Consider the following 11,869-nt stretch of genomic DNA (forward strand, 5'->3'; position numbering starts at 1 on the left):
GCCCACCCCTCCCCCCACCGGCGGGCCCCCCCACCCAGCCTCTCTCCTCCTGGTCTGTGTTGGGATTAAGGGCAACAGTCTGTCAAGGTGCTGCCAGCTTACCCCACCTCCCAGCCTCTGGCCAATCAGACTTCACGTGACAATCTCAGAGGCAGGACAACCAGCAGCTAATCACTGAGCCAGCTTCTGCGCTGGCCAATCCCCAGAAGCCCCACCCAGTGACCTTGCTCCGTCAATCAGGTGTCCGGCCAGGGTGAAGCAGACTCTACCTACCCACCCCCCATCCTCCCAACCTCTACCCTGAGCTCAGGAAAGGGGCCTCACCTCTCTGGGTTCCATCCTGGCAGACCCAGGCCCAGAAAATACTCTCCGCAACACCGCCCCAGACCATCTTTCCCCTAGGAATGGCTGGCCTTCTGGGCTCTTGTCCTGGGGCTCCGGGCCCCCTGGAGGGCTTCGGCCAGACACCCGGATGGCCAGAGACCTGAGAAGGGAGGAAGGGGATGGGAATGAGAGTCAGAAGGTGATTCGGTTCAACAGCTTAGAGTGCCACACGGATGCTGGCCCTGTGCCAGGACTTACCCCTGGCCCTGGCAGCTGTTGTCCCCTCTGCCTGGAATGCCCTTCCCCCTCCTTTGCCTGGTAAGGGCCCTCACCCTGCAGAGCTCAGGTCGGGAGCAGCCCCCCTCCCAGAGTCCGGGGCACCCACGAGGTGGAGCTGCTGCGCGGGAGGCCATGCACCTTGCCAGGGTTTCCACGTCCCGTTTCCTCCATGCAGAGAACGCCTTCGGAGCCAGAACCCCACGTGCCCCGCTGTGTTCCCAGCACCACCTGGCACACGGCTGGTGGCTAATCAATGCGAGTAACACTCCCAGGCCAGGGAGGCAGGTTGCCATGAACTCATGACCCAAATCAGGAGAGCCACCGCCAGCCGGCGAGGAAACACTGAGGGGAAGGAGCCCCGAAGCTACACCCTGAAAAAGAGAGGGGCTTCCGTGACAGATGGAGAGGAGGCACTCCGGGCTAAGGGAATGGCGCGAGCAAAGGTGTGGAGGACAGAATGCAGCATGTGCCGAGGACGTCATCGCGACGACAGCAGGGACAGCAGCAGCGAGCACCTCCAGGTGCTGCCATGCACAGACCCTGTGCTCAGCACCTCGCCCTAACTGCTAACTCAGCATCCTGGGACACGCCCCCAGGAAGGGCAAGCTGCAGCCAGGCTGTGGAGGGAGTCTGGCCTTCCTCCCGGGACACTGGGAGCCGCTGGCCATTAAGACAAAGTCACCAAGATCTCAGCCTGTCCCTGGTGGTTGAGAACTGGTGAGGCTAGTGGCCATGTTCAGCGACTGTGCCCTGCTGAAGAGGCAGCCCAGACAGCCCTTGCCCCTCACCTCCACCATCTGAGAGCAGCCACACTGCCCCCTGCTGCCAGCCTGGGGTAGGAGAGGCTGCAAGGACCCTAACCCATTCAGCACCCACTGGGAGCAGGAAGCTGCCTCCAGGGAACCTGCCTCAGCTTCCATCCCTTCAGCCAGCACTGGGGGCCAGGCCAGAGGTATCCATCAGTCTCACCCTGTCCCGGTTGCATTGAGGCAGCCTGGAAAGGCCTAGAGCTGGTCTGGGTCCCAACCCAGGGTACACTGTGCCTTAGACCCAGGAAAACGAGTTGCTGCTTGAGTGTCAGTCACCGCAGCCTCAAAAGGAGACAGTGACCCCTTTCCCACTGGGGCTGTGAGGGTCAGAGAAACAAGAGGACGCAGGAAGACGTGGGAGCCAGAGGCCTCCAGGGGACTTGAGCTGTAGGCCTTTCCTTTAGTAAGCCGTGACATGCACTGGGTCCTGCCCAGCCCTGTTTTAACACAACGGGATAGAAAATACAAGCCAGGGGACCAGCAGATGGAGTAATGGTTATGTCACTGGATTCCCACATAGTCAACCATGGTTCCAGTCCCAGACCCGGCAGCTTAAAACTCAAGCTGGGCACGTGTGCATCTGTGCTCCAAATCCTGAGAGGAGAATGGAGGAGGGACTGTGGTGTGGCCATCCTCCCGGGGATGATTTCTTGCTCTCTGTCTGTCTCTCTCTCTCTCTCTCTCTCTCCGGTGAGTGCATGTACCCTATAACAAAAATCTCCCTTAAAAAAAAAAAAAAAAGAGGAGGGACCAGCAGTTAGTGTAATGGCTATGTCACTTGATTCCCCTGTTATCGACTGCAGTTCGAGTCCCAGACCCAGTGGTTTAAACTCACTGTGAGACTGGGCACATTGTGCATGCATGCCCAAGATCCCAAGAGGAGAATGGAGGAGAAGGGATTGTGGCTTTCTGTCTCTCTGTCTCTCTCTGTCTTCCTGGCAAGCACATATGCCCAATAGCAAAAACCTCTGCAAAAACCCCTCCAAAAAAAAAAAAAAAAAAAAAAACGAAAAAAGAGGGACCAGCAGACGGCGAAATGGTTGTTTCTGGGCTCTCACATAGACAGCTGTAATTGAGTCCCAAAGTCAGCGGCTTAAAACACACTGGGCACATGTGTGTGCGTGCCCAAAATCCTAGTAGGAGAATGGAGAAGGGATTGTGGTATGTCCAGCCCCCCTGGGGGGTGATTTCTCCCTTTCTGTTTCTCTGTCTCCATCTCTCCGGTGAGTGCACGTGCCCTATAGCGAAAATCTCTCTAAAAGAAAGAAAGAAAACAAGTACCGCACCTGTGCCCTCGTCTCGAGTGTTTGCACTGGGATTTTCTCACTGTGGCTGCCCTCGGGAAAGCTTAAGAAATGGAGGGGCCCGCAAGAGCTCTGGGACCAACGGCTCGCAGTGCCCTGATCGTGCTTAGCGCCGTCTACCTCGTTCAGCTGGATGAGTTAAAATATGGGGGACCCTAGGACAGCCCCCTAAGAAAGCAGGCATTAAATGACAGTTACTGTTACCAGGTGTGACGCAGAACAAGTCTCACTCTCTGGCCTCAGTTTCCCCCCATGATCATCATGGCCTCCCCAGACGAGAGCCCAGTGAGCAGCCTGCACCCAGGCCCTGCAGCCCCACTGCCAGCACCCGAGCTCCCCGCCCACCAGCACCTCTTCCTGCCAACTCCGGGTGGCCCCTGAGGCCCAACTGAGGCAGCCCTTTCTCCAGGATGCCCTTGCCATCCTCGCCTAAGGACCGAGTGACTCTCCGAGCCCCCATGTCCAGGGAACCCACCACAGGCACCTCTCAGAGTCCGCAGAGGCCCCTGGGGGCTTATGAGAGCAGGGAGCAGGTGGGGTCCCCCTCCACCTCAGGCCCCAGCAGACAGGCAGGGGGCGGGGTGGGGGGAATAATACGGTGGGGGAGGAGCTGCATACTCACACCGCTAGGACTGACCCCAGCTTGCCTGGGGAAGGACAGGGTACCCCAGCCACCAGGGAGGGCTGCCAGCCCCCGAGTCCCCTCGCAGCAGGTTACAGGAAGGCAGGAGCAAGGCAAGGCTGCTAGGCCTCCAGCCCTAAGTAATGTCGGGCCGTGACTCGGCCCATCCCAGAACACACAGAGGACCCCTCCGCAGACAGCCTTCAGCTGCCACGTTCCAGCTCAGGGGCTGATGACACTGAGACTCAGCAGGTCACGGACAGCTTCACAGACCCCTCCCGACTACCCTGTGGGTGGACTCTGCTACATCGCCCATGTGACAGACGAGGGAAACTGAGTTTCAGGGAAGCTGTAACTTGCCGGGGGGAGGCAGAGCTGGCGGGAGGCCTGATTCTTCGCAGTGATCTGGAGCAAGGACCTGCCAGAGCCCTTCCTGTGCCGGGACAGAAGGTGCTGAGACCCTGAGATCACACCAGCGAGTGCGCAGCGGAGGGCTCTGCCGTGGAGGGCACCTGGACACGACTCCGCGGCCGTCCCCGCACACCCACCCATCAGCCTCTGGCCTGCCCCGGCACCACCCATTACCATCCCTCCTAACAGGGCTACAAACACCTGCTACAGAGCTCTGAGCGTTAGGCCAGGACCCGGCAACAGTAATAACAACTGTTACAACAGCCAGCTGCGTTTCCCATCCGCTTCCACCCAGGTCTGTGCTGAGCACCCCAGAGGAACCCCGGGCAATCCACAGTGACCCTAGGGGCAGGCACTAGTGTGACCCCGTTTTACAGAGCAGGAAACCGAGGCACCGGGAAATACAAAGACTTTCCCAAGGCCATACAGGGGCAAGTGACAGCCAGGGTTCAATCCCGGGCAGCTGGCTTCAAACCTGCCTTCCCCACCTGGCAACAGCACTGCTGTAGGACACATGGGAGCCACCCCTCCCGGGTACCCGGGGTGCTCGCCTCCTCTCTGCCTGCCCACCTCTCAGGCCTACACCCCACCCCCATCGCAGTCTGTGTTCCTCCAGGAGCATGGGCAGAAGTGGGCCCACGTGATCATGGGGTCCGGAGGGGGGCTGGGCTGGAGCCTCCTGCTCCCTCTGCATCCTGGCGCCCCCTGGACAGCAGCCAGGACCCCTGCTGCTGGCTGGCTAAGCTGGAGGGAGGAAGGGCCAGGCAGGCAGGAAGGGAGGCGCCTCCACCCCTTCCCCCAAACACGTCCTGCACAGACAGAAACAATGGCGCTGGGCCCTGCGGGGGGGCGGGGGCCGGGACAGCAGCGGCCAAGCTGCTCCAGGAAGCAGGAGGCCCCTAGTCCTGCTGGGCCCTCACTTGCTGCAAGACTGTCTCTGCACCCAGCATCTCCACTTTCCCACTCGGACAGGGTGCTTCCCGTGCCCTTTCTAAAACCCAAGTCTGATGGCACCCACCAGCTGTGGACCTGGCCCTGGTACTCTCCCCAGCTATGTGACCCTGGGCTGGGCACGTCACCTGTCCGAGTCTCAGCTCCCTCCTCTATAAAACAGGGCTAATGGCACACCGCAAGTCCTGACAGAGACTGCTCTAAGGCAGCCAGGTGCCGGCCTTGCACGTATGAACAGCGAACAGTGAGCCCTCCCTGGTTTTCCAGCGCGCGTGAGCCAAAGTCCACACTTTCCCAGCCTGACTCATGAGGCTATGGCCCAGGCCTGGCTTTGGCCTCTCCCTACCCCCTCCCTGGTCACTGGAACTCCAGGCCCTTCCTGGACGGCCTCTGCATGCTCCCTCTTCCCTGGCTGCTCCCTCTCCCCCAACAGCCAAGTTCCAAGGCCCTGTTCTCAGGGAGCCCCCCAGCCCACCCCCAAGATCCCCTGGCAGGTGTGAGCAGGGGCCACTCCGGCTCGCAGACGTCACCACTGCCTGCTCTGTGCTCATGTGTTTTGTGGCTCCTACTACGGGCTTGTGGCCACCCAGCTACAGGGGTCCCATGGGGGCCCCAGTGCACATGAAGCTTTGCTGAATGGCTCAGTCCTGCCAGGAGCTCAGAGCCAGGGAGGACAGGCAAGGACACTGAGCAGGGTGGCCTGAGCAGCGGCTATGTTTCCTTCAGCACCGACTGCACGCCTGGCAGAGCCGGGCACTCCCGCGAGGCACAGACCTCAAACACCTGCACACAGAAGAGATCAGGGCCCCTACAGCCGTGAAGAAACCGGGGCCCAGAGAGGAGCAGTGGCCAGCCCAGGTGATGCAGATGTAAATGGGGGGACAGAATTTGAACCCAAGATCTACAGGTGCTAAACACTGTAATATCCAGGCAGCTGCATCAAGTCAAGACCCAGCCTGATTCCGCCTGCCTCACCCCCCACTTCTCGCAATCTGAGACCCTGCCCCCATTCCCAAGCACCCCTGCAGTACCTGTTGAGGAGGTCCAGGCCACAGCCCCAGGACAGTGGGCCTTCTGGCTTTCCCAAAGGCCATACGCTGTCAGAGGATGAGGACGAGGAGAGGCCAGGGGACCAGGGCTTGAGAGTCACACTCCCTGGGGAGGAAGAGTGAGGTTCGGGGTACAGGACTTAGAAACAGGGACAGCAAGACTAAGCACCCTCCAGCCTAGGGATGGCTCAAGGCCCAAGGGGTATGTCAGACCTGCTGGGCTCCGAGGTGGGCCAGGGCCCCCCAGAGTGGCCTGTTACCCAGGAAGGGGTGGAGGCTGGAACTGAGGAGCCTACAGCACAGCTAGGAACAGCAGTGAGGGCCAGCATGGGCTCAGGGTCAGGGCCTTCCTGCCTGGCCGGGGCAGGGTGCAGCGCAGGAAGAGACCGGGCCAAGGGGCGGGCAGGCGGTCCAGCCTCAGGCAGGTGGCAGAGCCACTTCCCGGTGAGCCCCGGCGTGGGGTCCCCAGCCTTACCTGTGATGTCCGACATGCTGCTGAAGGACCTGGGGGGCAGGAGGGGCAGGAAATGAGGCGATGGGTGCTCTACCACTCCTTCCTCCTGCACCCAGACCACCCAAAGGTCCCCCCAACAAACACAGGCACAGGGTACCCGGACCACCCAGACCCCCAAACACACAGAAAAAGAAGCTAGCGTCTTGGCCTCCGCTGATTATCATTCTCCCCAGGATGCACTGGCTTGTCCTTCAAAGCCAGCTCCTTCAGTGCCACCTCCTCCTGGAAGCCTGCCCTGACTTCTCATCCTCACCTCACTGTGCTGGCTATCTCTGTCGTGTACCTCCCACCTTGGCATGCCCTGTGGCTCATGGCACGTCTGCTCAGATGGAGGCCACCCTGACCACATCTCGTCAGTAAAGGACAGCACCTAGGGCAACTCCTGGGGAAAGCAGTGCCCAGGACAGCTCCTGCCCTACAGCCTGCAGCTAGCAGACACGGCTGGACTTCGCTGGCTCCTGTGCCGCTGATGCCAGGACCTAGGCCCTCCTTTCTCTACTGTGGTCGCTGGCCCCCAGGGACATTCTCCACGTCCCTAGGTCTGACCATCAGGCTTCCCCTCGGGTTTAGAGTCCTCCGGCCTTGATCTCCCACCAGGGTACTTACCTGGGGCTGAGTCCACCTGCCCCCTGGCTTTGCTTAACCCCTGACCTCAGCAACCCCTGGCTCCCAGGCCTGGGTTCCCGGAGCACCCGCCGCTTCTAAACGGCAAAGGGAGGTGACTGCTAAGACCTGACCCTGGCACAGGGCTCTGGGAGGTGGCTGTTCGGGAAACAGAGCTCCACCTCCCCCCAACCCAGGCCTCTCCACCGTCTCTAGCCTCTTTACCTCTTAGGGGGCGCGGGGTCTTCTTCACGCTGGCGGCGGAGGATGGACCCCGCGCTGGGGGGAAAGGGCAGGATGGAGAGCCGGTTGATCTCCTTCTCGCTGTCCGTGGCCTCCTCCTGCAACACCAGGGCAGGCCTCGGTCACCCCACTGCCCAGTGCCTTCCCAGTCCTCAACACGCCTGGCTATGCCTGCTCCACTGCTGAGAATGGGGTGCAGAGAAGGGTGCTCTGCAAGAGTACGGTATGTGAGTGGCCCCCAGGTGCCCCGGGGCCTCCACCAAGCTGACTCCCTGGGCCTCAGTGTTCCTGTGTATGAACGGAACATCGCCGACCAGAAGACACACTACGGTCCGTCATTCTGACTGTTACTGACTGGCATCCCCCATTCCTGGGGTGGAGGGATGTCTTACCGAGGTGTGGGGCTCACATTCTCCAGGAACTGCGGCCTCCCCAGAGGCTTCGAGGCCTCCCAGTGGGGAGGGGAACTCGCTCAGGCTCCAAGTGCTGCTGAGGTTGGAGCACAGGGAATGGGAGGAGGCACAGGCCTGGAAGACAAGGCAGGAGCAGTGATGATCCCAGGCCAGCCACAGTCCCCTCCTGAGCCACACGCTAGGCTCAGGGACAGCGATGGAGACAGGGAGCCTGACCTCTGCCCTCGAGAAGCCCACAGCCTAGAGGAGGCCAACTTAGACCAGTTGGCCAAAGAACAAACTAACCCCAAGCTGTGATGACAGCAGAGGGAGGTGCAGGGGTGGAAGGCACTCAGAGCCAGGGATGTCAAAGTCAGAGCAATCCAGAGAAACTGTGGCTGGAACTGGGAGGTGCTGAGCAGTACAGGTTGAGGGAGGATGGGAGGATGGGCCAGGTGGCTGGAACCCCAGTGTGAAGGCCCTGGGGCCAGCCTGTGACACATTCCAGGAAATAAACAACTGAGCCTCAGAACCAGGCTACAGGGGAGGAGGGCTCTAACCTGGCACAGTGAGGGCTCTGTCTCTACCTAAGAGCAAAAAAGTCACTGCGGGGGTTAGCAAGTGAAAAGTCGCAAGCTCTCGGTGCTTCTTCGATCCTCCCAGGTCCCATAGCACCCGACAGACGACAGAAAAAGCCAAGTTCCTATTGGCGGCCTGAGGACCAGAGTCGAATTAAAGGGTCTGGGGGCTCGGCTCCAGTGCTGCCTGGCTGTGTGACCTGGGCTAGTCCCAACCCTCTCTGGGCCCTGTGTGCTAAGGGGTCCATGTTAGACCAGACTGGCTGGTCTCAGAGGCCCACGTTTTGCATTCTAAATGCTCAAAGGGCCTCAGGCAACCAGGCTTCCCCAAGTGTACCCAAAGACAGGCTTCCAACTATTCTTAGCATCTCTGGCCAAGCCAGAAACAGAGACCCACCTGCCCCGTCCTGGCTGCCAATCCACAGCCTGGATCCAAGTGCACCCTGTCCCCTAGCAGAGGGCTCTCCTGTTTCCACCCTTGGCTGAAGCTGCCCGCCAGGTCCTACAGGTCTCCAACCCCAGCCCGGAGCTCCTGCCAGGACTCCAGCCTCCCCCAGGACCCTGTATTCCTGCTCCTGCTTACCTTGAGGCAGGCCCCACCCTGGGCCCGCTGCAGCTGCGCCTCCAGCAAGGCCTTGGTACCCTCCAGGCCAGTGAGCGTGGTCAGCAGTTCGTCCCGCTCGGCTTCCAGGCCCCGCACCTGCTTGCGGTACTGGTCCTTCTCCAAGAGGCTCTGAGAGTACTGCAGCTGGATCCGGTCACGGCTCTGGATGGCCTGGGGGGAGCAGGCGGGAGCCAGCGGCTGAAGGAGTCATGCCACCTCACCCATCCAGACCTCTGACCTGGATTAGCTGTTGTTACTCTCATCCCACTGGGAAAATCAAGCCAGCAGGGCAGAGCTGGGATCCAAACCAGGGGGGCCGGGTCAGAGGCCAGCTCTTATTGTCCGAGCTTGTGTGTGAGGCCCTGCTCACAGCACCACTATGCCAGCATCCCATCAGTGGGGAGCTGGGAGCTCCCAGCCCACTGCACCCAAGTTCTTGAACAGAATCAGGGGTACTGCCTTGAAGGAGCTAGGGCCAGAGGCCCAGGGGCAGCCTGGTGGACTGCCAATGCCTGGGCCCAACCCCAGACGACCTGAATCAGGATGTCCAGAGATAAAACCCCAAGTTTGCATGTTCAAGCCCACCAGGGGACTCTGAAGCCCATTCCACTGTGCAGACTTGAACTCCTCCAGTGCAGTGTAAACTCAGTCAAGGACAAAAGCCTCCTGCCCTACCCTCTGCATGGGGAGCCCCACACAGGAGGGCTGGGGGCCCAGGGGAAATGGCCCAGGATGGCCTACTCAACAGCCTCAGCAAGACACAAGGGCTTTGGTGCCCAGAGACTGGGAGCTAGAATCCCTGAGGATTTTCCCATGTTTTGGTTTCTTTTCCTTTTTCAATTTTATCAGAGGGTGCATGCGCTCACCAGAGAGAGAGAGAAAGCAAGAAAGCACCCCCCATGGGGCATGGTCGTGCTGCAATCCCTTCTCCTCTATCCCTCCTCTCAGGATTTTTGGCATGCATGCACACGCACCCAACATGTTTTCTGAGCCACTGGGTCCAGGACTTGAACTGTGTGGACCACCACATGGGATCCAGCCGCCTTAACCACCAGGACATGGGCTGACCCAAGGAATTCTTCATCAGCAAATGTTTGCAAATATCTGTGTTGGCCTCATTGCCAATGTGGAGAGAATGAAGGATTTAGAAGGGAAGGATGCCAGGACCAGCTTTCCCAGCATCAGAGTGCAGGTGAGGCAGGCGGGCCCAGGTGTGAGGCTGGTGTCTGTGTGTCTCTGCTCTCCCCGGCCTCCCCCTACCCCTGCCCCATTCTAACCCAACCAGTACACCGTGAAAGTCTCTTTCTGTAATTCTGGTCCTACCCACATCCCCTCATCTCCCCTGTACGGGAACCAGCACAGGCCCGGGCCCCACATGTAGCCGACTGGGCTTACCTGGTCCCGCTCCTTCTCGATCTCCTCCAGCTGGGCCAGGACGGTGGCCATGCGGTGCTTGTACAGGTCGCAGTCCTTCTGCAGCGTGCGGTGCTTCAGCCGCAAGTCCTCCATCTCCTGCAGGTACTGAGGGCAGGCGAGCTCAGACCAGGGGCCAGGGGCTGGGGGAAGCTAAGCGGTAGGCGCCCAACAGGTCCAGCAAGAGGCCTGAGCCCCAAGAACAAATGCCCACCTCCCTGGTCGGGTGGTCTGAACACTGACTTCCCCTCACTCACGGGCCTCAGCTGCCTCATCTGTAAAGTGGGATAAGGATAACCACAGTATCCAACATCCACCCAGTCCTCCTGGGCCTCCCCATGGAAAATGCTCCCCTCGCCCTGCTCTGGGGCTGCCTGGCACTGCTCGCCTGTCACTTCAAGGAACAAGGGACAGGACAAAGTGTGAGGCATGCTGTCTGCCTGCCCTGCTCTAATTCGCCCTCCTCGGGGCAGGGCCTGACTGGTTCAATGGCGCTTCTCCAAGCCTCATGGGTATTGCAGAAGGGACGGACACACAGCCCCCCACTCAGGGCCCACGCTGGCCTGGCACACAGATGGGCTGGAGCACACCAGTCAGGCTGAGACACAAGGCCCGGAGGAAGGTGGAGCGGGGCGGGGGGGGCGGGACGCTACCTTGTCCCGCAGCTCCTCGGCCCACTGCAGCTCCCCCTGCACGGAGTGCAGCTTCTGGCAGAGCTCCTGCCGGCTGTCCTGCGCCTCCCTCCAGTCGTGTTCCAGGATGTCCAGGAGGATACGCTCTGAGCCCGGGGCCCCCGGCCGGCTCACCTCCTGGGGATCAGAGTTCAGGGCTACCTCAGCCTCGGCCAGGCGCCCCGCGTGTGGGGACAGGAGGCAGACAGCTCTCAGCCCTCGGCCCTCGGAACTCATCACATTAGCTCTGCCCTCTCGCCTAAGAGCCTTGACCTCTCTGGACCTCAGTTTCCCCCTGCATAGAGAGGGTGTGGCCCCGCCAGCTCTATCCACCCCACCCCACTCCACCCCCGAGAGCAGCTGGGGTGCAGATGAGGTAAGTGGAAGTGGGCGTGCTCGAACAAGTTCAGCCAGGATCTTATTCCTCAACAAGAGCCAGGCCTGCTGCTTTTCGGCAGCCTCCACCCACTGTCCAGGACTCCCAAGGCCCATTTCCACCCCTCTGACAGGCGAGGGCTGGGCCTGGCCCGGGAGGGTGGAATAGGGACCAGGATCCAGCCCCAGGCCCATCCCAACTTGGCCAGCCACATTCCCCTGTCCCCATGAAGTACACAAGCTCCCATCCCCCACTTCCTGTGTGGAATAAATGGCCAGGCAGCAGGCAACACTGCTAGTGACCCGCCTCAGGACACTAAGCCAGCCCCTGGGCCACCCGGCCTTGAGGGCCACCCAGACCCCAAGGCCTTCAACCTCTGCACAGTCAGAGACTCCTCTACGAATCGGAGAAGAGTCGAGGAAATCGAGAAAAATGCTGCCACACAAAAGCAGGCACACTTCTGGGGAGTTCAGAGAACGCTTGGAGGCCCCCAGACCCCAGACTAAACCCCTGGGGGGAGCCTCGCAGAGAGCCCCGGGCTCAGCCTCAGCCTCAGACAAGAGGCAGGAACCCCACACAGATCTCAGAGCCCCAAGTCTGCGTCCCAGGCGTCCCCCACCTGCTCCTCAGTAGGAAGAGTGAGTGTAAGGAGGGTCCCGCCCTGATCTACCTGCCCCCTCGCCCTCCGCCCTCCCCCCTCCACGGCAGGTACCTGCTGCAGGCCTT

General features: G+C 60.6%; 1 protein-coding gene across 1 annotated transcript in view; it reads right to left on the reverse strand.

The window, feature by feature from the left end:
- CARD10 (caspase recruitment domain family member 10) overlaps positions 1–11,869 on the reverse strand; it is a 30,861-nt gene that overhangs the window by 9,448 nt on the left and 9,544 nt on the right. Inside the window, exons 4-12 of the mRNA XM_006166230.2 lie at positions 11,856–11,869; positions 10,750–10,905; positions 10,079–10,204; positions 8,663–8,854; positions 7,502–7,636; positions 7,092–7,207; positions 6,225–6,253; positions 5,732–5,855; positions 325–484 (exon numbers count right to left, since the gene is read on the reverse strand). Coding sequence (XP_006166292.1) covers positions 325–484; positions 5,732–5,855; positions 6,225–6,253; positions 7,092–7,207; positions 7,502–7,636; positions 8,663–8,854; positions 10,079–10,204; positions 10,750–10,905; positions 11,856–11,869 — 1,052 coding nt within the window. The remainder of the gene's footprint in view (positions 1–324; positions 485–5,731; positions 5,856–6,224; positions 6,254–7,091; positions 7,208–7,501; positions 7,637–8,662; positions 8,855–10,078; positions 10,205–10,749; positions 10,906–11,855) is intronic.

This window comes from Tupaia chinensis, unplaced genomic scaffold (assembly GCF_000334495.1).
Source record: "Tupaia chinensis unplaced genomic scaffold, TupChi_1.0 Scaffold144197_1, whole genome shotgun sequence".
Taxonomy (NCBI): Eukaryota; Metazoa; Chordata; class Mammalia; order Scandentia; family Tupaiidae; genus Tupaia; species Tupaia belangeri.